Source organism: Neovison vison, chromosome 13 (genome assembly GCF_020171115.1).
Source record: "Neovison vison isolate M4711 chromosome 13, ASM_NN_V1, whole genome shotgun sequence".
In the NCBI taxonomy this organism is placed as follows: domain Eukaryota; kingdom Metazoa; phylum Chordata; class Mammalia; order Carnivora; family Mustelidae; genus Neogale; species Neogale vison.
The window spans coordinates 63,113,231-63,138,194 of NC_058103.1; the positions used below are offsets into that span (position 1 = coordinate 63,113,231).

Below are 24,964 nucleotides of genomic sequence, written 5' to 3' on the forward strand. Positions count from 1 at the left end.
GAAGGTGAGGGCAATAGTGTCGACCCAACTGCCAGTGGAAATATCTGGATATTTACAAGGGCTTCTCCATGCCTACAGACGGATCTCAAGCAGCCTGTCACCTACAGAACCCCCAGATCAGCGTCGTTTTCCTGGCGTTGACCTACAGGGTACCTATGGCCAGGCTACTAAAAGAGGTATGTCGATATAGTTAAGGTAATCTTTGTCTTTAGGTTAAGGAGTGCATGGGTTGGGTATGCTGGTCGATGTGGGTGTTTGTGTGTATGTGTGTGCGCGCTCGCCGGGGTAGGGAGGAAGCAGGCAATGTGTGCATCACTTCTTCGGAGACGCCTTCCCTGACCTCTCTGACTAGGTGACGTCCGCCTCGCCACCCTCAAGAGCATGTTATTCTCTCAACACCCATCATAGCTTGGACTTGCATTCGTGTGGTTAGTGCCCGTCGCCCCCACTAGATCGTACCCTGCGATAGTTAAGGAACCTCCTATGTTCCTGCTCACCCCCGTAATCCCCCTGCCCAGTAGGATGCCAGATATTCCACAAATATGTCTTCAACGAGCGTTTCTGGGTCGCGCTGCAGGCACCGACCACCTCCGGGCGGCCTCGGCAGGCTCCGGCGCCGCGACCCCGCCGGGACTAACTCCCCGCCCACCAATGGCCGGGCGAGGCGGGGCGGGTAGGGCGCGGCCGGTAGGGCGCGGCCGGCAGCGCGCGGCCGGCGCTCCCGCGCAGACTGTTCTCCCGCTCCCGTGGGCGCGGCCCGCAGAGGGGGAAACCGGGGAGGGGGCGGGCACGACGCGTGGCCTCACATGGGCCAATGAGCGCCGGCCGGGCGGGGCTCGCCGCCGGCTGCCCGGGGGCGCGCGGGGCTGGGCGTGCCCACGGGTGACGCGCCGGGCCGGACCGGCCAATAGGCGCACGGTGGCGGGCGGGCGGGCCTCGCGGCCGGGGGCTGGAGGACGCTAACCCGAGGCTGGCGGGCCAGACTGACGCTCGGCCTCAACGAGGGAGGCGTGCGGAGAGCATGGCGCTGGCGCGGGCCTGGAAACAAATGTCCTGGTTCTACTACCAGTATCTGCTGGTCACGGCGCTCTACATGCTGGAGCCCTGGGAGCGGACTGTGTTCAGTATCCTGCCCAGGCCGCGCGCGCGGGGGCCGGGGTGGGTGAGCGGGCGCCCGGGCCCCATCTTCCCGGGCCCAGGCGCCAGCGGGTGCGGGGTGGGGGCGGAGGGCGGAGAGGCGGCCCTGCGGGGACGGTGCGCGCGCGGACTCGCCCCTTTGCTGCGGACGCGCGGGGCGGAGGTCTCGGGCGGGGGGCGGCGCTCCCGAGGTTGGGGAGGGTCGGGGCTAGAACTCTTGAGATCCGAGGGGGCCTGTGGGTGGCTTGAACGGAGGTGGAAGCGGCTTTACTATCGGAGGAAATCCCTCAGGGCGATGTCTCTCCAGGATTGTCCTCGCCTGCACTTCGGCCGCGCCTGCCTGCCTTTGGTTTAGTCCCCTGGTCTTTGGGAGGCAGGGACCGTATAAATGGAGCAAATCGTTCCCGGCTGGGACGCCTTTGACCTTTAACTGTCCCCGAGTTAGCTGACTTTGGTCGTAATGAGAATGCTAACCAGTGTTCACCAGACTCTTAATCATCTGGACTTGTGTTTATGCCACCCCAGTATAGTTTTTGAAAACAGTTTGTTGTACCTTTCTGGTTTTCGGGATGGGGAGCTTAAAGAGTGTGTTTTATTCATTAAGTTGCTGTTTTCACAGTCCATAGTAGTCGAGCCAAGAAAGGAATTTGTGGTTAATTGTAGATAGTGTTTGAAACTGTGTTTTCATAGATAGCTGATAGATACTTGTTAATGATACTGAAGGTTCACTATGAGCCCAGCAATTGTGCTAAGCTGTTTGCCTATATCTTAACTCATCTAACTTTATAACAACCTCACTTAATACGCAAGATTGTGAAAAAAAGGCTTTCTGAAGTCTGCGATATTTGTATCATTTGTCGGTGTTGACATCCCTTGATACTGTTCTTGCAGAATACATATTAATAATAAGCTATAACTTTCTTCTTTTTTTTTTTTTAAATTGGGGGGCCGAAATGGAACATTTCACATAACATGTCTACTTCATACAGGGTCCCCCATTTTCTTTAAATTGAAGTATAGTTAACACAGTGTTACTTTAGTTTCAGGTATACAACACTGGTTTGACAACGCTGTATGCTACACGGCTTCCTTTTCAGTGCGGTTTAGTTCGGAGTAGCTTCAGATCAGCTTTGTAAATGCATTATTGTATTTAGGTGGAGTGACTGAGATGATTTCATTCCAAGCATTAGTAAGTCTGTTTATTCGTATTGAACTAGCATAAGATTGTACTCAAAGATGTCTTTTGTTTCAATACTTTGGAGGAATCTTAAGCTGCTTGCAAGGAAATTTATCATCTTACTTGTTTCAAAAGCTTTCCAGAACTTAAGAACTGTAATTCGTACTTTGGATTTAAAGTCTCAGTGTAAAGTATGTTCTGATTTCCTGAACCATTTATTTCTTGTTGCAGTTCTATAGGTTAGAGCTCATGAACTTATCTTTCTAAAATGTATACTAAAATATAGAAGCACATGCTTCTCGACTCATTTAAAATCGTCTTTTTTTTTTTAAGGGGGGGCCGAGGGAGAGAGAATCTTTTTTTTAAGATTTTATTTATTTCTTAGAGAACACAGAGGGAGAGTGAGAGGGAGAAACAGACTCCCCATTGGTCAGAGATCCTGATGTAGGACTTGATTCCAGTACTCTTAAGATCATGAGCTGAAGAGCAGACACTTTAGCTGGTTGAGCCACCCAGGCGCCCGAGAGAGAAAATTTTCAGCAGGCTACATGCCCAGCTCGGATCCTAAGTAGGGGCTCGTCTGAGGAACCTGAGATCATGACCTGAGCTGAAGTAAGGAGTTGGATGCTTAACTGACTGAGCCACCCAGGTGTGCCATCTTTTTTCCTTTTTATTTATTTATTTATTTTTAAAGATTTTTATTTGTCAGAGAATGAGCGAACACAAGCAAGAGGAATGACAGGCTTAGGGAGAAGCTGGCTTCCTGCTGAGCAAGGAGGCTGATGTGGGACTCCATGGCAGGACCCTGGGATCATGATCTGAGCTGAAGGCAGATGCTTGACAAATTGAGCCACTCAGCTGTCCCTTTTTTTTTTTCTTAAAAAAAAATTATGCATTTATTTACTTAAGTAATCTCTACACCCACTGTGGGCTTCAAACTCACAACCAGGTGATCAAGAGCCACATGCTTTCCCAACTGAGCCAGCCAGGTGTCCCTCAGTTAAAATCATCTTGAAAGTGAATTTAAACAATGTTGCACTAAATTGATACTTTAAAAAATATTTTATTTATTTATTTGACAGATAAGTAGGCAGAGAGGCAGACAGAGAGAGAAGGAAGCAGGCTCCCCGCTGAGCAGAGAGCCCCCAGGACCCTGGGATCATGACCTGAGCCGAAAGCAGAGGCTTTAACCCGCTGAGCCATCCAGGCGCCCCTAAATTGACACTTTTTAAGTCAAAAGTTGAATGTAGAGCCCACTGAGAGTTTATTAAATCTTTTACACTGTAAAGCTTTTGTCTGCATGTGGATACATGCTACAGTGTCAGTGGTATTAAGGTTTTTCTGTATTACATAGTAATAGTAACAGCGTCCTAAAAATAACCTGGATGATGGCTTTTTGGGGGATGGAGGAGTAAATTATGAACTGAAATGTAATGTATCTATAGATTTTTTCCTTTTGAAGCTTTTTTTTAAAAAAGATTTTATTTATTTATTTGACAGAGATCACAAGTAGGCAGAGAGGCAGGCAGAGAGAGGGGGAAGCAGGCTCCCCGCTGAGCAGAGAACCCGATGTGGGGCTCGATCCCAGGACCCTGAGATGATGACCTGAGCCAAGAGCAGAGGCTTAACCCACTGAGCCACCCAGGTGGCCCTGTTTTGAAGCTTTTGACTTCTCATTGGTTTATGTGACCAAGTGATTTCAGTTTTTAAGAAACTAGTAAGAACTGCAACCAACTAGCATTGGATCCTATAGAAGTCTACAGTTTTAAGCCTAGGATTTAAAAAAAAAAAAAACAACAACAAACCAAAAAAAAACTTATTTCAAAGCTCACGATTGAATTAATCCAAGGTAGAAATGTAATGCTTCTGACATAAGCCAATCTTAAATTAATATCAGCTGTTTTGTTATTCTAACTCAACGTCTAGAGTTAAAGTCAGGCATTTAATTATTGTATAGTTTGGAACATCGATTTGAGATGAGCCTGCATTCTAGGGTGGAGGAAGGGGCTGAATGAGAAAGTGGATTTCCCCCCCAGTCAGGAGCTTTAATCACTGTGGATTAGTTTGAGTTTCATAAATTCATTAGTAGTTAGTAAGCTTCACATAGAACAATTTTGTGGCTAGTTAAATGGTTTTGGAAAGAGACATTCTTTCTTTAAAATTCCATTGAAAACGGTTGTCACTGCCAGCAACCTAAGATTTCATGTAAGAGAAATTTGTCTGGCGGTCTGAGAAATGGCCTCTGAGTTGGAAGGTCCTAAGAGAGGGGGCGCCAGGTTGGCTCAGTTGTTAAGCATCTGCCTTTGGCTCAGGTCATGATCCTGGGGTCCTGGGATCGAGCCTGGGGGTTCTGGGATTGAGCCCTGCATTGGGCTCCCTGCTCAGTGGAAAGCCTGCTTCTCCCTCTCCCACTCTTCCTGCTTGTGTTCCTTCTCTTGTTCCTCCCTTGTGTGTCTCTGTCAAATAAATAAATAAATAAAATCTTGAAAAAAAAAATCAAAGGTACTAAGAAAAAGACTGGAAAAAGGTAATTGCGTTAGTTTACATGTTGCTGCTATAACTCCTTTAATAAATTGAAGTTGTCCCTGTTTTCAGGAACACTGACTGATACCTCGCTATTAACTACTTCTGCACATTTTCTAGGGGCATCTGAACATCTGAATTTGCTTCTCTGTTTCCCAAATCTAACAGCTAGAAGTTAATTAACAGTTGTTATAAATTGAAAGGTCAATCCCAGTTGAATATGAGGGTTTTTGAAATTATCTAAGGGAATTGTGAGTCACCAAAAATAATTTTCAGTATGTTTTTAAGGAAATGCATCTGTGTCAGGTCAGGCACACCATAAATGGTTCTTGAAACAGTAAGATTTAAAAATCTGTTTTGTAAATCCTTCCTTGCCTATATCCTAAATTTCTCTCTTATCATCTGCTTTCTGTTACTACATTTGAGATGATAAATTAGCTTTTGCTTTGTCAGCCAGTATTTGAACTTTTACCATGTGTAGACATGGTTTCTACCATGCAGGAAAAGGGGATATGACACCTGATTAAAACAGAAGCTAACAATAAAGTGAATCCAGTAAATGCAGGGTAGTATTACAATGATTACTACAGGAGACCTGTGCAGACTGAAGTCCATTGGGCTTACTCCAGAGTAGAAGGTTAAACATGTTTCTAAAGCCCCCTTTCTCTACTGGCAGCCATCAGCGGGAGAGGAGAAGACCAGGTTTTGTAACAGAGACAGGTTTTGTAATTAGTGAGACACTCCCTGTAGTGCCTCACTGAATCACATTGTAACCATGCTGTTGAGGAGAGGTGTGGAAAATTTAAAAATACCTTGTTAAAATTATTTGAAGCCTAAATAAAAGTTATTTAGACTTTAAAAAAAAATTTTATTCTGTCGTCACTGAGCTATATTTGCAGTCTTTCTATGGCTTCTTATGTTTCCATGACATTTTATACTTTTATTTTAAGCAAAATGTGGGCAGTTTTTTGGTTTGTGTTAGGAATTAGATTCCCCCGAAAGATAGTCTGTGTTTCTTGGTTTCTTAAAGGAAATAAAAAAATTATTATTACTATTTTTTTTTTTTTTTGAGAGCATGTGCATGCACACACACATACACACACACCATTTGGGGACGGGGTAGGGGCAGAGGCTGAGAGAAAGGGAGAATCTCAAGCTCATACTGGAACTCCGCATAAGGTTTGATCCCGGACCCCCGGATCATGACCTAAGCTGAAGTCAGACGATTAAGCAACTGAGCTACCCAGGTGCCCCAGGAAAAAAAAATTTTTTTTAAACCTCAGTGCTGGACACACAGATAGTGCTTGAGGAACATTTGTTTGTATATTGATTTGTCATTTTGAAGGAATTGCAGAAGTATTTGGGAATGGTAGAAGAGACCTGATTTTAAACCACTTTTAGGGTAGCTTTGGAATGCAGCTGTTTCTGATGAACAGAAATCAGTTCTTAGAATTCAGATTTTTAAAAGGAAGAAAATGCTATAGATTGAAAGAACTTCTTTGATTTATTTTAACAGAGATTAACAAAATTTGCGTTGTTATGCCTATTCATTTGTACAATATATCTGTTTGCTGAATTCTGCATTTCACAAGTATTAGGTACTTCCTAATCACCAGATACTATTCTAGATAGTGGGGGTATGACTGAACGAAACAGATAACGTTATTTATTCTAGTGTCGCTAGATAAATAGGTAAAAAAAATATATAGACTGTTACTAGATTGTTATAGCTGTTACAGAGAAAAATAAACCAGAAGAGGATAGGAAGTAAGGAAGAGTGAGTGTTTTTCAGTTTTAGCTAGAGTGGTCAGGAAGGGCATTCGGAAAGATTTCAGCAGGGAGAGAATTCCAGGGGAGTGAGCATTCTAGGCCGAAGGGACAGTAAATATGAATGTCCTAAAGCATGTCTGTCCTGTTTCACAGATAGCCCTCTGGCCAGTGTGGGGGAGGGTGGCAGAGTGAAGGAGGGTATCAGGAGAGGAGGTCAGATCCTGTAGGATCGGATGTAGGACATTGGATTCAATCTAATATAGGACATTGGATTCAGAGTTTAGGAGGTAGAGGAGGTACTCATACCTTTTGAGTAGAGTCACTCAAATCCAGCAAGAATTCTCTCTTGGTATTTCAATATTTAATAAACTAGAAAAAGAATCCACAAAAACATACATTTCTCCATGAGACTTGAAGCTCTTTTCATTTTGAATGGGAAAAAAAAAAAAAACATCCTGGAACAGGTTTTTATTTTTATTTTTTCATTTTTAACATACTGAGTTCCAAAACAGGTTTTCAAGAAGATGGACTTAAAGGATTTCAAGGATGGATGGATTTGAAATCCAAAAACGGATTTCAAGGAAATCAGAGCCAGGCTTTAGGGGAAGTTGGGATTTATACACATTCTCAGCTGGATCCACCCTTGGGTCGTTGCAGTAGAGTGAGCTGGGCAGAAGGTGCCTTGGAACACAGGGCCTGGGAGTGCTCAGAGAACTTGCAGGGAGGTATTTGAGTGATTTGTTTTTTTGTTCCCCTAAATGGGAAGAAGGTGTGGACTGGGGTGCAGAGGTGTGCTGGGACGATGAGTACACCAGACTGGTTGGAAAAGGGATTCTTTTTTTTTTTTTTTAAAGATTTTATTTATTTACTTGACAGACAGAGATCACAAGTAGGCAGAGAGGCAGGCAGAGAGAGAGAGGAGGAAGCAGGCTCCCTGCTGAGCAGAGAGCCCAATGCGAGACTCGATCCCAGGACCCTGAGATCATGACCTGAGCCGAAGGCAGCGGCTTAACCCACTGAGCCACCCAGGCGCCCCGGAAAAGGGATTCTTTAAGGCAGAAGAGGTGTGAAATAAAGTTGAGAAAGCAGGTTAGAGCCATTTATTAATTCACCAGGTACTTCTGTGTGCTTACCTGGTACCAGATGCTGGCTTAGTGCATCTCAGGTACCTTGAGATATCCTGAGCAGATGAGAAAAAGATCCTTGTCCTTGTGGAATTTTTCTAATTGAATTGTATAATATGCTAGGTGGTAAGCATTAAGGAAAACAGAAAAGTAGGTCAGTGCACATTTCTTACCCCACTGACCTACTTTCTGGTTTCCATAACGCTGTTTTTAAAGAGGCTATTGGGAGAGGCTTCATTGAGAAGGGATATTTGAATAAAACATAAAGGAAGTGATGGGGATAGCAGGGTAGAAATCTGAGGGAAGAGCATAGCTGGTGGAGGGAACAGCCAGTGCAAAGTGCCAAGAGTCCAGAGGCTGGCTGGCATGTGTGAAGGCCACCATTGAGGCAGATGTGGCTGGAGTTGGGTGAGAGCAGTAGGTGATGAGGTCAGAGTCAGTGCAGATCCGGGAGGATTTTTTTTTTTTTTTTTTTAAGATTTTATTTATTTGAGGGAGGGAAGGGGGGGAGAGCCAAGAGTGAGCGAGTGCATGGGCGCGTGGGGGGCAAGGGGCAGAGAGAGAGGGAAGAAGACACTTCCGCTGAGCTGGGAGTCTGATTTGGGGCTCTGTGCCAGGACCCTGAGATCATGACCTGAGCTGAGGGCAGACGCTTAACTGGCTGAGCCATCCAGGCGCCCCTTGGCTTTTAATCGTAGTTGAAAAGGGTGCCCTTTAAAGGTTTTGAGAGAGGAGTGATCTAATCTGATTGTAAGTTTGAAAGCATGTACTTTGGCTGTAGGGTTTGGGATAGATTAAGGGTGGTGAGAGGAAGCAAGGGTAGAAGTAAAGGTAAGTATTTTGGATTGAGGTAGGCTTTGCATGATAGTGAAAAAAAAAAAGAGCATTGCAAAATTCATGGTGTATGCTATTTCAGTAGCAGCTAAGTTAATCTATTTTCTTAGATTTTTGCCATATCCTCAAGTGCTTATAGCTAGGATTGAGAATTTTTCTTTGCATCTCAATATACTAAAATATTTGAGAGTTTAGAGAATATGAATTCTTAAATTGTAAATAAAAGTAGATTATACATCCTCATGGTTCAAAACTCAAAAGGCACCAAAAAGGTAGATGTTAAAAGTCTTCTTTCCACCCCAGCCACGCCAGACAATCAGTGTGTCTAGCTTCTCGTGTATCTCTACTGAAATATCTATGAACACCTGGAAAATGCTCTTCATCCATGTTTAATAGTGCCTGGTTTGGTGAAGTCAGAGTTCTTATAAGCCAGTAGAGAGGTGATTGAGGAATACATTTGGCCATGCCACTTCTGGGGGTCTTAATAATTGAGTTTCTCTTTCTGCGTATTTCCTACATAAAATATTTTTGTAAATAAACACAATGAACAAAACAAAATTGATTAAGAAAAACCATATATTTTGGCCAGGGACCTTTAGATCACTTTCTCTGTCTTTGGCAGAGCTTCCTCTGAGCTATTGAGTAGAAGGAATTACCATAAAACCCCCAATTCACCAGAGTCTTCTACTAGAACTTTCTTCTTAATCAGTGCCTCTTGAAGAAGATGTTTGTATATACAGAAGATGTTTGTATATACAGAATTCTTGACACTTTAAATAGAGTTCCAGTAAAAATCAGCATGTGGTTTGATGGAAAATTCTTAACTTCAGAGAAAGTTACTTCTAGAAAAATATTGTTAGCAAATCAGTTTAATGCTTTTTGGTAAGATTTATCAAGGTATTTTCAAACAAAATGTGATTTCAGAATAACACAGAAAGAACCTGAACATTGCCTTCAAACTTAAGGAAAAAAAAAGAATTTCTTCTCAGTAATCTTCAGTGTTTTCTGTTTTATGCCACTTCCTTTTGAACTTCCTTTTGTAGAAATGAATGCAGTCTCTGTTACAAGGAAGGGCTGAAGGCGGGGGAAGCAGAGGGAAGAGTAAGTGTAACTAGGAAATTAATAACTTGGAAGCCTCCACTTCAGAGGCATTCAGACTTTTTGTTTGTGTAGCCCCTACAAGCACAAAAACCATGTTGCACTGGATATCATCTTGTTCATTTAAATTAACATCAGAAATATTTCATAGTAAATTTAGATAGTTAGAAAGGATTTCATTCCTGGCTTTTCTTATGTGCATTTATTGTATATTTTTGTTAAAACCATAAACCTCTTTTTTTTTTTTCTTGTACAAGTTATAGAAAAGGTTCATCACATAATCTAATTGGCAAAAAGCCAACCCTCATCATGAAGCCAAAGAGGCAAAATCAACCTTCATTTCTTTCAGAAAAAGCTTGGTGCCATTTTTCTGCTCAAAAAGTTGTTACCTAAACACTTTAACTCCTGTCTCCTCCTCTTTTTTTGTTTTAAATTTATGACTTGATTTGACAGTCAGTGGTTGGTTCTCATCTGTATTGACTATAGATTTTTCTGAGTGGTGAGAGGTGCATAGGCAAACACTGTATTAAGCTTGTTGGTGGATCTTCATCCTCATTATGTTTCCAGGACAACCACACATGGGTATACTGTGGGACAGCTCTCCCTCCCTTGACACAGAGAGTTTTGTGGAGCCTAATGTGGGTGTGCACATCTGGAGTTCTCATCTTCTTCATGGCAAATTTCCAGATTTTTTTTTTCCTTTTTTTTCTTTTTTTGAGTGCCTGAAGGGCACTCTTCTCGAAGCCCACTGTCCATGGGTGCACTTGTAACTGTTGACAGTGTGTTCTCTGGTCACAACCTCACTGATGGCAGAGAGGCCCTTCTTCTCACCGTTCTTTTTTGTAGGAGTCATTCTGTCAGGCCCAGGCTGGAAAGGTGTCTCACTTCTGAATTCAGATTATCAGATGGATAGCTGAGGCTTGTAGCTGTGCCAGGAGTTTGTTGCCTGCATGCAATAAAGTACAACTCAAGTTAGTTATTATTCCTTTGTTTGCTGTCCCAGAAGTTATTTTATACCCCTGGGGAAATGCATGATTGTAAGAGTCAGGAAGTAAAGTGGGAGGAGAAATGAAGTTGTAAGGGCTATGGGAAGGCGAACTAGCAGGTCATCATAATTGTTAGATCAGTTTTAGGAGAGAGTACAGTGGCCATTGAAGATCTGTAAACCCTTCCCCTTATCCCATCTGAACTTGCTGGAAAGTTGTCTTTGTCTGTCTGAGGTTTCTGGGCTTTAGCTCAAAGCCAGCTGCTCTAGCCTGTTTTATCCTGCCTCCGTGTTTGGTTGGCTAAGGGAAAATGTTAGAATATCCCTTATCTATACTTCTTAGGATATTCTAATTTCTTCTTCAGTAGCTTTCAGGAAGGGTGGAAGGTGAATAAAACTATAACACAAGAACTGAGTGGTCTCTACCAGCATGGGCAGGGCAAGTCGCAGGAGGCTGGCCGTGAGGACAGAACATATGGTGATATTCTGCAGTGTTTCAGCATGTGGTACCAGTGAGTTGTCAGCAGAGTGTAGCTCATATATATGTATATATATTTGTTTTTTAAGTAAGCTTGAGACCCAGGGGCTTGAACTTGTGACTCAGATCAAGTCACATGCTCTACGGACTGAGCCAGCCCTTTTCACTATGTCACATTCTTAAAGACTTCGTGACCCACCTCACCCCCTAGGCTTTGAGTGTTGTAACATTCGTGGTACATAGGAACAAAAATAGATACTTTCACTTCAAAAAAAACAAAAAACAAAAAACAAAAAAACCAAACCAAATTCCCACGTTCAGATTCAATAATTAAAACTATATGTTCCGGAAGATCTACTTAATAGAGCATATATTCTGTTCATAAATTGGCATGCTTAAAAAATAATAGTTGTGAAATGATAGAAAGATATTATTTATGATCAGTAGCTAAGAAGCGTAGAATTACTACTAAAACAGGACTTTTGGTCATCATGTGTTCCTGAAAAATCTCCAAATAATAGGTTTTATGGGAAAAGAGCACTAGGGCAGACTCCTCAAGGTCAAGGCAACGTAGTCATCAAGCACTATCTGAAATAATAATTGGCATCTTGGGGGATAACCTGGATAGCCCAGGCAGGCCGGCTGGAGGGTGCCTCAGGGGACAGGATTGACTGGAAAGGCTTCTGGAGTGCTGATGGGGTGGTCTGCCACTGAGGAGGTCAGGAGGTCTTGTGGCCTGCCCTCGCTGAGAGCTGTGCTGGACCGGAGGTGTGCCTTTCTGGAGAGGGAGACTGGAGGCAGATGCTGACTTTTAATTTTCTTTCTTTCTTTCTTTCTTTTTTTTTTTTTTTTAAGATTTTATTTATTTATTTGACAGAGGTCACAAGTAGGCAGAGAAGCAGGCAGAGAGAGGGGCGGGGGAAGCAGGCTCCCCACTGAGCAGAGAGCCCAACACGGGGCTCGAATACAGGACCCTGAGATCAAGACCTGAGCCGAAGGCAGAGACTTAACACACTGAGCCACCCAAGATAGATCTCAAAGAATTCCTGCCTGTGCAGCAACTGAACTAAAGGATGTTTCCTGAAGAAGGTTCTAATTCTTCTCCCTTCTTTTCTAATCTGGCTCCCCTAATTTATGAAAAGTCCCATGGGAAACCGTGCAGCTCCTGTGCTCTACTGGTCAGGTGTGAGCTAGCCGGTGTTCCAAATGTATTAACAGCCGAACAGATTATATTTCAGAACACACTGGGATTTTTTTTTCCCCCTTGACCTTGGGACTTCAAATCTGCATGAAATTAACATGCTTTATTTATAAAGGTGCACAGTAATATGTAGCCTTAATGTCTCCGGGCTCAGAGCTGCAAACCATTTCCAGGACTGGTTCAGAATTGAGCATGATCATGACTGGTTTCAGCAGCATGCTTTTTTTGTTTGTTTAGTTTTTTTTTTTTTTTTTAAAGATTTTATTTATTTGAGAGAAAATGAATGAGGAGGGAGAGTGGGCGAGTGTGCATGCTTGAGTGGAGAGAGATCACAAGTAGATGGAGAGGCAGGCAGAGAGAGAGAGAGAGGGAAGCAGGCTCCCTGCCAAGCAGAGAGCCCGATGCGGGACTCGATCCCAGGACCCTGAGATCATGACCTGAGCCGAAGGCAGCGGCCTAACCCACTGAGCCACCCAGGTGTCCCTGTTTGTTTAGTTTTTAAAGAGTTTGTTATCAAGTTTTAGTTTGTAAAATGAGTTTCTATACTTTGGTATAATCCACGCAGGACAGAAAGGTCAGGGAATGTATTTTACTTGCTAAATACTAACTTCTGATGCTCGTGTGGTGTCCTTTAATATGACCCACAGATATCAAGTTGGCTAACATACACAGACTGTAACAGTATCAGTATCTTCCACTTGCTTTCATTTTAAGACAATTAGAAAAGTATCAAGAGATAGTTGATATTTTGGTAACAATACAGTTTCTTAACACTTCTCTTGGTGATGATCTCCAGTTTTTTTTTAATAAATTTTTAATTTTTTTTTAAGATTTTATTTATTTATTTGACAGACAGAGATCACAAGTAGGCAGAGAAGCAGGCAGAGAGAGAGGAAGGGAAGCAGGCTCCCTGCTGAGCAGAGAGCCCGATGTGGGACGCCATCCTAGGACCCTGAGATCATGACCTGAGCTGAAGGCAGTGGCTTAACCCACTGAGCCACCCAGACACCCAATAAATTTTTAATTTTGATTTGAGTATAGTTAACATACAGAGTTAGTTTCAGGTATATGATATAGTGATTCAATAATTCTGTATATTACTCAGTGTTCATCATGATAAATGTACTTTTTTTTTTTTTTTTAAGATTTTGTTTATTTATTGAGAGAGAGAGTAGCAGGTTAGGGAGAGGGAGAGAGAATCCCAGATTCTGCTCTGAGTGTGGAGCCCGACTCGGGACTTGATCTCATGACCCTGAGACCATGACCCACGCTGAAACCAAACTGGCCAACTGACTGAGCTACTCAGGTGCCCTGATAAACGTACTCTTTTTTTTTTTTTTTAAGATTTTATTTATTTATTTGACAGAGATCACAAGTAGGAAGAGAGGCAGGCAGAGAGAGAGAGAGGAGGAAGCAGTCTCGTTGCTGAGCAGAGAGCCCCATGCGGGGCTCAATCCCAGGACCCTGAGATCATGACCTGAGCCGAAGGCAGAATCTTTAACCCACTGAGCCCAGGCGCCCCTAAATGTACTCTTTAATCCCCTCTCCTGTTTCACCCATCTCCACAACCCACCTCCCCTCTGGTAACCATCAGTTTGCTCTCTATAGTTAAGAGTTTGTTTCTTGGTTTGTTTCTCTATCCTTTTTTGTTTCTCTCCTTTGCTCATTTGGTTTCTTAAATTCCACATATGAGTGAAATCATATAGTATTTCTTTATCTGATTGGCTTACTTCACTAATCGTTATGCTCTCTAGGTCTGTCTGTGTTGGAAGTGTTAAGATTTCATTCTTTTTAAATGGCTGAATAATATTCCAGTGTGCACACACACCCACGTTGTCTTTATCTGTTCATCTGTTGATGGACACTTGGGCTTCTTCCATAATTTGGCCATTGTAAATAATGCTGCAGTAAGTATAGGGGTGCATGTATCCCTTTGAATTAGCGTTTTTGTATTTTTTGGGTAAATTTCCAGTAGTGCCATTACTGTATCATAGGGTAGTTCCATTTTTAACTTTCTGAGGAATCTCCATACTATCTTCCACAGTGGCTCTACCAGTTTGCATTCCCACCAATACTGCACAAGGTTTCCTGTTATCTCCATATCGTCATCAATACTTGTTTCTGATTTTAGCCATTCTGACAGGTGTGAGGTGATATCTCATTATAATTTGATATGCATTTCCCTGATGATGAGTGATGCTGAGCATCTCCTTATGTGTCTGTTGGCCAGCTGTGTGTCTTCTTTGGAGAAATGTCTGTTCATGTCTTCTAACCATTTTAAAATTGGGTTATTTGTTTTTGGGGTGTTGAATTGTATAAGATGATCCCCATTTTTTTGAGGTCAAGGGAGAAAAAACCCATAGTAATCAGGAATATTTCCTTTTTAGAGCCTTATTCAGTAGTTGACAATTGTTTTCACTTAGGGTTTTTATTGCTTTTCTCAAAACAGCCTATAATAATACATTTTATAAAATGATTTTTCTTTTTTAATTAAGATGGTTCCTTAAAATAAATTAGATTTGTCAGAACTTTGGAGTATTTCAGGGTAAAAGTAGCATTCAGAATTGACTTTATAAAAGCAAGTTGACTAAAAGAAGACTGGATTGTTTTAAGTGACATTTTAGCTTTGTTTTTTGAGTGAATAGTGCAATCAGAGACTTAAAGCTTTGAAATTACTTAGATTAGTGAAGAGGTGTAAGTCACACCTGCTGGAACAAAGGTCTTTGGATTTTTCCCAATGAGAAACTACTTTGGTTTCTCTAAAATCCCGTGACTAGGTTACTAAGGTAGGCGGTGATAGTGTATTACTGGTTGGGACAGAAAGTGTTAGTTACTGTCATCTTGCTTCTGATATGTTGTACTTAATCTTTAAAGCATTTCCTCTCTTTGTTATCAGGATTTTTTTTTTTTTCAAGTTGCTGGGAAAAGGATTGGGGATGGCCCCTGTATGGGCAAAAGAAATCGTTATTTTTTCCTATCAGAGTCTGGAAACTTACCAGCTCATGATTAGTTGGGGATCCCTGTTAAAGAAACAGCAAACAAAATACAGATATATGGTTTCACATTTGCTTCTAAATTCATTTGCTTTTAGGGGCACCTGGGTAGCTCAGTGGGTTAAAGCCCCTGCATTCGGCTCAGGTCATGATCCTGGGGTCCTGGGAACGAGCCCTGCACCGGGCTCTCTGCTCAGCAGGGAACCTGCTTCCCCCCACCCACCCCTGCCTGCCTCTCTGCCTACTTGTGATCTCTGTCAAATAAATAAATAAAATCTTAAAAAAAAAAAACCAACAACCTTTAAATTCATTTGTTTTTAAATCCATGGAACCTGTAAAATATTTATGTTATATCCAGGTTCAAAGTAACATCTGATTGTTCATTCAGTCCTTGAACAAACATTTATCTTCAGTGCCTGCACATATCCTGGCACATTGTCTGCTTAGTTCTTGAATGATTTATGAGGTACCTGCTTTATCTAGCTGCCTCCTGCCGCTGGAAGCAAAGGAGTAGCCGAGCCAAGGTGCTCACTCCTAAGCACTTAGAATTCAGTGGTAGAGACTGTTATAAGCATACACACACAAAATTTTTTTTTCCGTCTTTAAGGTTTTGTTTTGTTTTTATTATACTCTTGATTTCACTAACTTGATTCTATACTTCTCAAATCATGTAGCCCCCTCTAGAATGCCGTCCTGGTTAATTTGTGCACAGCTGCTGATGTATGTATTACTTGCAGACAACCATAAGAGTTCGCTAGATAGATTACGCTATCATTTTGTGTATTACCTTCCAGCATATGTGTGTTATGAAACACACATATTACATTACATTTTCTCTGTGTGAGAAACAGAAGATTACATTAAGGGTGATTGCAAGGTGGTGCCTAAGTTCCCTCTCGATGTGGGTGGGATCTGAAAATAATGTAGGAAGTAGCCTCATCTTTTTTTTTTTTAAAGATTTTATTTATTTATTTGACAGACAGAGATCACAAGTAGGCAGAGAGGCAGGCAGAAAGGAGAGAGAGGAGGAAGCAGGCTTCCCGCTGAGCAGAGAGCCCGATGCGGGGCTCAATCCCAGGACCCTGGGATCATGACCTGAGCCGAAGGCAGAGGCTTTAACCCTCTGAGCCACCCAGGCGCTCCGAAGTAGCCTCATCTTATGGAGAAGAAACTTGGTTCCGGGGGGGTCATGATGTCCCAGAATTGTACTGTAAATTAATAACAAATCAGTCATATGGTGACCTTGGGCGATTTCCAAACATTGTCTAAGTCATGATGTTAAATGCCTGAGCACTAGAACAATAGTTGTAATAAGGATTATATTGTCTTTTTTGCCAAATGGATTTGATTCATAATTCTCACATTGGCCCTGAAAGGGAGGTGATGTGTTTCCTTATTCTATAGACACGGAGACTGGTGATCAGAGAGTTTTGACACAGTCAGGGACTGGCAGAGTCACAGCTCAAACCTAGGTTTCCTCCAGGGCCGGGGTGTTTCCAGTACCCATTTCTTGCATTTCACAGTATGTGAAGGATACTTTAAACTGTGAGAGGTGTGTTAAAGAATGCGGTGATTTGAGAAATCCATTCAAGTACCAGATAAAATTATAGGTAGTCTGTGCTCTAAGTGGTGTATGGTTAGCTCTGTTTGTGAGAACACTTCTCAGTATGAACCTTGCGAACATCACAATAAAACCGGTGCCTATGAGTGTCAATAAAACTACCATTTTAAGTGGTGTCAAGCATAATATTAAGGAATATTCAACTGAGTTACATGGGAACTATTTAAACTACATTGCTTAAATTGCATTTGTAGAAAGCTACTTATAAAAGGTGCCTTCTTTTTTTGCATTTTTGGGAAAGGTGGTTATTGAGGCTGGTAGAAGTTCCTCATCGTCCCATTATCTACTTACTCTGTGTGAGTGTCATTGTATGGTTAAGTTGGTTTTAAATATTATGTTTCAGAGCTTTAAGATAATTTTTGGGAATAATTTTGACATTTAATTGTACAGAAAATGTACATTTAGAGGCCTACTTAATTATTGTGATTCTGGAAATAATTAGAAATGGGATCAGAATATATAGAAACCTTTTTTTTGGAGAGACATGGGATAAAGTTTAATAAGTGGCTATGGATAGAGGGTTAGGTTAAATTTTGTTATTAAATACTTTTTTTGAGCAGCTTATAAATTGGGATTTTTTGCATCTAGGTTCAAGTGACTTTCAGTAGTTTTCTGTTTATCTGGCCAGAATCAAGAATTGTTTATTCTGTTTTTGAGAGCTGAGGCTTTCTGTTTATTTCCTAGTAACAAATTAGACCCAATGATGTCTAGCTCAGATTTTTTTTTTAAAGATTTTATTTATTTATTTGACAGACAGAGATCACAAGTGGGCAGAGAGGCAGGCAGAGAGAGAGGAAGGGAAGCAGGCTCCCTGCTGAGCAGAGAGCCCGATATGGGGCTCGATCCCAGAACCGTGGGATCATGACCTGAGTCGAAGGCAGAGGCTTAACCCACTGAGCCACCCAGGCGCCCCCTAGCTCAGATTTTTTAAAGGGGGAGGATCCTTCACACGAAACAGTTTTTAGTCTAATATTGTATGTAGTTTCATTGTCCTTTACAGTTCTTACTAAAAAAAAAAAAAAAGGTTACCGACTATTCAGGCGTACAGAACCTCCATAAAGATAATATAGTGAGTGTGCATATGCTACCAACTGGTGAAAAAAAAACATTACTCATACATGTGAAGCTCCATTTATGCCCCTTCTCAGTCACTTCTCCTTTCTTCCTCTCCCCATTTCACCTCACCAAGTAACCATCCTGAATTTAGCATATATAATTATCATTTCTTTCCTACTGCTTTTATTCCACATATACATGCATCACAGCATAAGACTATATAAAGACATGAACTCTAGTACCTTGTGATTTTTTTAAAATAAAGATTTTATTTATTTATCTGAGGGAGCACAAGCAGGGGAAGGGGCAGTGGGAGAGGGAGAAGCAGGCTCCCTGTTGAGTGAGGAGATTGATTCAGGGCTCCATCCCAGGACCCCAATCATGACCTGAGTGGAAGGCAGACACTTAACTGACTGAGCCTCTCAGGTGCCCCTCTAGTACCTTAGGTTTTAATCAGGCAGATGACCTTTTCAAGTTTGGTAAATTGTTGTTTCACTTGCAAAACATAACTTGATATGCATACAGGAGGGATTTAAAATTTGGGGGGTTCCTGGGTAGCTCAGTTGGTTAAGTGTCTGCCTTTGGCTCAGGTCCTGATCCCAGAGTGTTGGGATCAAGCCCCATAATGGGCTTTCTGCTCAGTGGGGGGCCTGCTTCTCCCTCTCTCTCTGCCTGCCGCTCTACCTGCTTGTGCTCTCTGTGTCAAATAAATAAAATCTTAAAAAATAAAAAATAAAATTTTGACACTTTAGTGTTCACAAAATAGTAAGTTTCAGATTCTTGTCTTACAGTAAGGTAACCTGTTAAGTTAATTTATACATGTTTCCTAACTGATATATTCTCCATACTAAATTAAAGAATTAGAGTGCCAGAAAGAGTATATAATACAATCATTCAAATGGCTGTTTTTACTAATCACTTCCTAGTTGAGTTGAATTTGAGCCATTGATCTGAAGATCTTACCATTTCATTTACTTGGTGTGTACATTTTACTTATTTATTTATTTGGTAGCAGGGTGAGGGGCAAAGGGAGAGGGAGAGAGAATCTCCAGCAGAGATTCTCCCACTGAGTACAGAGTCAGACTCCTGCAATTTCTGTGGTCACTATAAAGGTTTTCATCCTGGTAATGTGCATGAAATCTGTAGAAATTGACACAGTGAATCTAGAATCAAATAATGTTTCTTGAGAAATTTCATTATTCATCAAATATTTATTCATCAAATATTTATTAAGCGTGTGTTGTGTTAGATGTTGGAGATACAAAAAAGAAAGACATGCTCAAGAAGTTGATAATCTGGATGAGATAAATACATAAAACAGTGGGTAATATCAAGTAATAAGGGCCAAGTTATGTGAATGAAGAGCTTTATGAGCAGTAGGGCCAAGAGGTTAGGGTGTAAGAATGGGAAAAATAGGAAAGCTAGGGAAGGCCTCGTTTGAGAGAGGATAACTAACCGAGCTCTGAGAATGATTGGGTTTTATTCGAAGGAATAGGATTTTTCACATACAGGAAGGTATTAAGCATAGTGGTTGAGAACACGGATTTTTGGATTGACGGATTTGTTTGGGAATTTGCTTTATTGCTAACTCTGATTTCAAGATTCGGGATTACTTAAACTTGTTGAAGGGTTAAGGCAGTGCTGGACACACACTGGATGCTCACAAAATGAAAGCTGCGTATACTGCTCTTATTCTTACTCATAATTATTAAACCATAAGCCAAAGCAGAACAGTATGAAAATATAAAGCACTGTTTTCTGAGACATCCTATGGCTGTGAGTAGGCTGTGTCTGTCGGGAATTATTTGAGTGTTGAAAGTTACAAGGGGAAACGAGTGTAGTAGGTGATGCACTTGGTCTCCTCCTCGATGCCCTCCACTAGCTGATGTATTTCTCCGCCATCCTCTGTTCATCCCTTCTAGCTGCCCCCTTCCTCAGAGTCCTGGCCTTGGCCAAGGCAGCTGTCTTACCCAGGTGTGGGTTTCTCACTCAGTTCTGCAGCCAGTGATTGACAGCTGAAGGGTCGCCTCAGAGCAAAACCAGCATGTGGTATAATTCGTGCTCCAGAGCATCCTGTGGGAGCTGAGCCCCTGAACCGACTTACTTTTTTCTCCCCGCTTAGTTCTGCTCTGCTTACCCCCCCCCCTCTGCTAAAACTCTTGTACAAGAATCCCTCTCTTTATCTCTTAGTTTCTGTCGACTTCTGTGGACTCCAACCTGAGGTACTTCGGACTAGATTGGGAAAGTCCTTCGATGTTTGGCTTAGAATTCCAAGTGCTGTCCTTTTGCATTGGGAAACCCAATGTATTTTATTTATTTATTTATTTATTTGTAAAGATTTATTTATTTGACGGAGAGAGAGAGAGATCACAAGTAGGCAGAGAGGCGGGCAGAGAGAGAGGGGGAAGCAGGCTCCCTGCTGAGCAGAGAGCCCGATGCGGGGCTGGATCCCAGGACCCTGAGATCATGACCTGAGCTGAAGGCAGAGGCTTAACCCATTGAGCCACCCAGGTGCCAAGTATTTTAAAAGGATCACTTTAGTAAAGAGTGGCGTGGAGTGGAAAGTGAGTAGAGGCCTAAGATAGGAGCTTTGACATAACTAAGGAGTGATAAATACCTCACTCATTTATCATTGATTAGGGTAGGGGAACAGGAGATAGAAAAGTTGTTTGTAGGGACTGGGAAGAACTGAGAAGTCTTCGATAATTTGAATCTACGGAGGAGGAATCAGAGAAGTTTCTAGATTGAGTGACTAGGCAAATAGTTCATCAGGAGTTCTATCAACTATTTCAAATAGTTGAAAAAATAAGACTCCTAGGAAGAGGTGGTTTTGGAAAGAGTTAATGAGTTCAGTTTTGACTCTGTTGAATTTAAAGTACCTCAGGAACGTCATAGGTGAAAATGTTCAGGAAATGTGGGAAATACTTGTCTGCAGTACAGAAGGTGGGTTCAGGTCAACAACATTAGGGTCAAGCAGGAGTTAGTTTGTGGGACCCAAGACAAAACATTGGGGATTTCATTTTGTCATTTATAATGTTTTCAGCCACAAGCATAAAATTTAAAACTGATTTAAGAGTAAAGGGGGTTATTGGCTTCAGTATCTGAAAACTCAGTGGTGGGTAGATTTCAGGTGTTCAGGTGAAGTTTCTGGCTCCATTTTCTATGATTACTTTTGTTCTACCACCTCCATGTGTCAGTTTTGTTCTTTTTTTTTTTTTTTTTTTGTTAAGATTTTATTTATTTGTCAGCAGAAGCACAGAGAGCTCCAGGCAGAATAGGCAGAGCAGGCAGAGGGAGAAGCTGGCTCCTCGCTGAGCAGGGAGCCCAGTATGGGACTTGATCCCAGGACCCTGGGAACATGACCTGAGCCATAGGCAGATGCTTAACCAATGGAGCCACCCAGGCGTCCCAAAATTTTGTTGTTTTTCAAGGGAGGCAAAGTGACTCTGGTGATTCCAGGATTCCACTAGCAAACTACATATTCAGAAGGAGAGAGAGATTCTATGTTCCTTAATTCCTGATAGAAGTACTAACCTTGGAGCTGTTGATCAGTTTCAAGGAGGTGGGCATTGTTACAAAGAGAAGGGTTTTCTGATTGGTTACAAATCAGCAGGCTGGAGCTGGGAGAGCTTAGGCCCATCTGAAGAGCAGGACTGTCATACTAGGTGTGTGTGGGGGGTGGAGTGGATGTTTGGGCAAAAGGAAGAATTCACTCTGGTTATTTTACGTCTGAGGAACAGGTAGGGAAAAGAGCCAGTGACACAGGAGAATGGTGAGAGAGATGGGAGGAGAGTCCTAGAGAGGAAGGACTAAAGCTGTCAATTCAGAAAGCCATTGGATTTGATGGTGGCTGCTGGTGACCCAAGAACAGTGTCTCTAGCCTGCAGGGGTAGAATTTATTTATTTATTTATTTATTTATTTATTTTAAAGATTTTATTTATTTGTTTGACAGAGATTACAAGTAGGCAGAGAGGCAGGCAGAGAGAGAGGAGGAAGCAGGCTCCCTGCTGAGCAGAAAGCCCGATGCAGGACTCGATCCCAGGATCCCGGGATCATGACCTGAGCGGAAGGCAGAGGCTTTAACACACTGAGCCACTCAGGCGCCCCCAGGGGTAGAATTTAGATGGTTGTGTAATGGGCAATGATGTGAAAGCAGAATGGGGGGTGTGTGTGTGTGTGTGTGTTTAAAGAAATTAAGGAGTAAATAGAAGGTGGTAGTTTTAGAAAGAACTGGATTAAGGGAGGCTAAAAAGTAAATTTAGGAAATGACTATGGGAGACTTTCATCCGTGTTTGGGGGTTGAAGTCAGGTGGCTTCAGTTTGTGCTCTGGCTCTAGAGATAACCCCTTGTAGGGCCTTGGACGAGTCACTCTGTTTTGTCATGCTCTGATGAGTAATTGTCATGGCAAACATTTCACAGGAAAGCTATTAGGGTCAAGCGAGATAATACGTAAAAGAGGTTTGTCAACTGAATTGTTATACAAATAATAGTTGGTAGCTGTTTATTTAAACCCTATCTTTTGGTGAAGGAGTGTCAATCGGTGTGGAACTACTAGTATGTAGAGTTGAAAGGTCTGAAAGACAGGAGTGGGACGGGGAGAGAGAGAGAGGATGTGAAGGAATGGATCAGTAGAACGTGGTCCCAGTCCAGAGCGGTTATTCCCTTGAACATGGCTACCTGCCAGCAAAGCAGAAAGCCCTTAGAGTTTACATGATTTTTGTTGGCAGTATTTTGTGTGGCCCAAGAAGAGGACTCCTTGCTGATTTGCATGTATGCCATTTCCGTTCCTCTGGAACTGGAAGAAAGGAACCCAATACAGATGTTTATTGTTGGGTGCCTGGGTGCCTCAGTTGTTAAGCGTCTGCCTTCAGCTCAAGTCATGATCCCAGGGTCCTGGGGTCCGTCCCTGCGTGGGCTTCCTGCTCAGTGGGAAGCCTGCTTCTCCCTCTCCCACTCCCCCTGCTACATCCCTTCTCTCTCTGTCAAATAAATGAAAAAATCTTTTTAAAAAAATGTTTATTGTTTGGGTGGTCAGGATGACTTTTATTTGATGTTGCAAAGTTTGTGATAATAATAATAAATGTTTAATACTAGAGGCGCTGTGAATTTATGTGTTATTAGGTACATGATTGATCTTGGCTTAGACTCTAAAAGCCAGGGCGTTTAGCCAAATAGTCTAAATAATTTAAAAATTAAATTTGGGGGTGCCTGGGTGGTCAGTGGGTTAAGCCGCTGCCTTCGGCTCAGGTCATGATCTCGGGGTCCTGGGATCAAGTCCTGCATCAGGTTCTCTGCTCAGCAGGGAGCCCTCTCTCTCTCTCTCTCTGCCTGCCTCTCTGCCTGCCTCATGATCTCTGCCTGTCTCATGATCTCTGCCTGTCAAATAAATGAATAAATAAAATCTTAAAAAGAAATTAAATTTGGATCATACATTCTTTTTTTTTCATACATTATTGTTGAAGTTGGTAGACCTTTTGAAATCATTAAATATAATTTTATTCTTACACATTTCTGTTTCTTAGGTTGAACAGTGTCACTTTCTGTGCTTCGTTTTAAGCTGTCTGTTTCAAAGTGTAACAGCGAGAGTAACAAACAGGTACCTGTCCTGGAAGGTGATAGTGAAGGTGAAGTGAGCTACAGAACTTAGAATGGTCCCAGGCATAGTTAATGTTAGTGGCCGTAATGATTAGTTCTTGACATGTATTAGAAAGCATTAAGCAAACCGGTACTCCAGCACAAAACAGTTGGAAAGATCGGGGCATTTGCTTTGGAATCAATGGAGAAAAGGTAAGTTGTTTCCTTAACTACAATTCAGATTCCATGCTGGTTTCCATCGTGGGGATGGCCCTGTACACAGGCTACGTCTTCATGCCTCAGCACATCATGGCGATACTGCACTACTTTGAACTTGTACAGTGACCAAGACGTGACCCAAATTGAGCGGCTCTTTGGGGAAGGACCATCCTCTGAAGTTGGAATGAAACCTCATCAGATGTCATAAGAAACTCTACTAGATGTCAACACAACCAACCCTATGAATATAAAGACTAAAATTCATGAGTAGAACAGGAAAATGATCCTGACTCATGTGTTGTGTTCTTTATTTTTAATTTTAAAAGAGGCTCTTGTATAGTAGTTTTTGTCTATTTTAACATTGTAGTCATTTGTACTTTGATATCAGTATTTTCTTAACCTTTGTGACTGTTTCAATATTACCCCGTGAAAGCTTTTCTTAATGTAACTTTGAGTACATTTTAATTGCCTTCTATTTCTAAAACCCAGAGTCATTAGCTGGGCTGTACTGTTCTCGCTCTCGTATGGCACATACATCTGCCTGGATATATTTCTACTCTGGACCAAAGTTTTGTAAGAAACAATACAAGATCCAGGGCAGGGAGATGGGGAGGGAGGATATTTTATCGAGAACTATTTGCAAAAGACTTACCTGTAAGTTTGAACTCAGGAGTATGGTTTTAGCTATCTAGACTCTACTCTTAACAGCTTTTGCTTTAAAATTACTCAAGTATTTCTTAACAATGAAAAAGAAAGATCTTGCTAAAGTTAAAATAAGGAACATTTCACCTTTTAAATATTCAATTCTTATGCGGACTCCTTTCCAGAAAACTTTGGTGATGATTCTTAATGACAAAATGTGGTTAAATAGCATTATTATGTAATGCTTATATAACATAGAGTTTTTAGGAGAAAGTAAATCAGTTGCCTCTGAGGGTTATTGTAAACAATGTACTTCCTTAAATTTAGTTTCCTGATTGTAATGGGTGCTGCAGATGCATTTGCACATTGCAATAAGATGAGATGAATTGTTAAAAACTATAGCAAAAAGAAATGTAAACTTGGTTAAAATCCTTTCACTCTTTGTATTTTTTTTAAAGATTTTTATTCCTTAAATGTAAAATGACTACCTGATTTTTTGATGTAAACTCATTAAATTCAAAGAAAAATCA

General features: G+C 41.8%; 1 protein-coding gene across 1 annotated transcript; it reads left to right on the forward strand.

Annotated features, from left to right (window-relative positions):
- The first annotated feature begins 947 nt into the window (after positions 1 to 947).
- SPTSSA (serine palmitoyltransferase small subunit A) lies at positions 948 to 24,964 on the forward strand. The gene is made up of 2 exons (XM_044232435.1): positions 948 to 1,124; positions 23,815 to 24,964. The coding sequence occupies exons 1-2, from the start codon at positions 1,022 to 1,024 to the stop codon at positions 23,916 to 23,918; spliced, it is 207 nt and encodes a 68-aa protein (XP_044088370.1). The 5' UTR covers positions 948 to 1,021; the 3' UTR covers positions 23,919 to 24,964.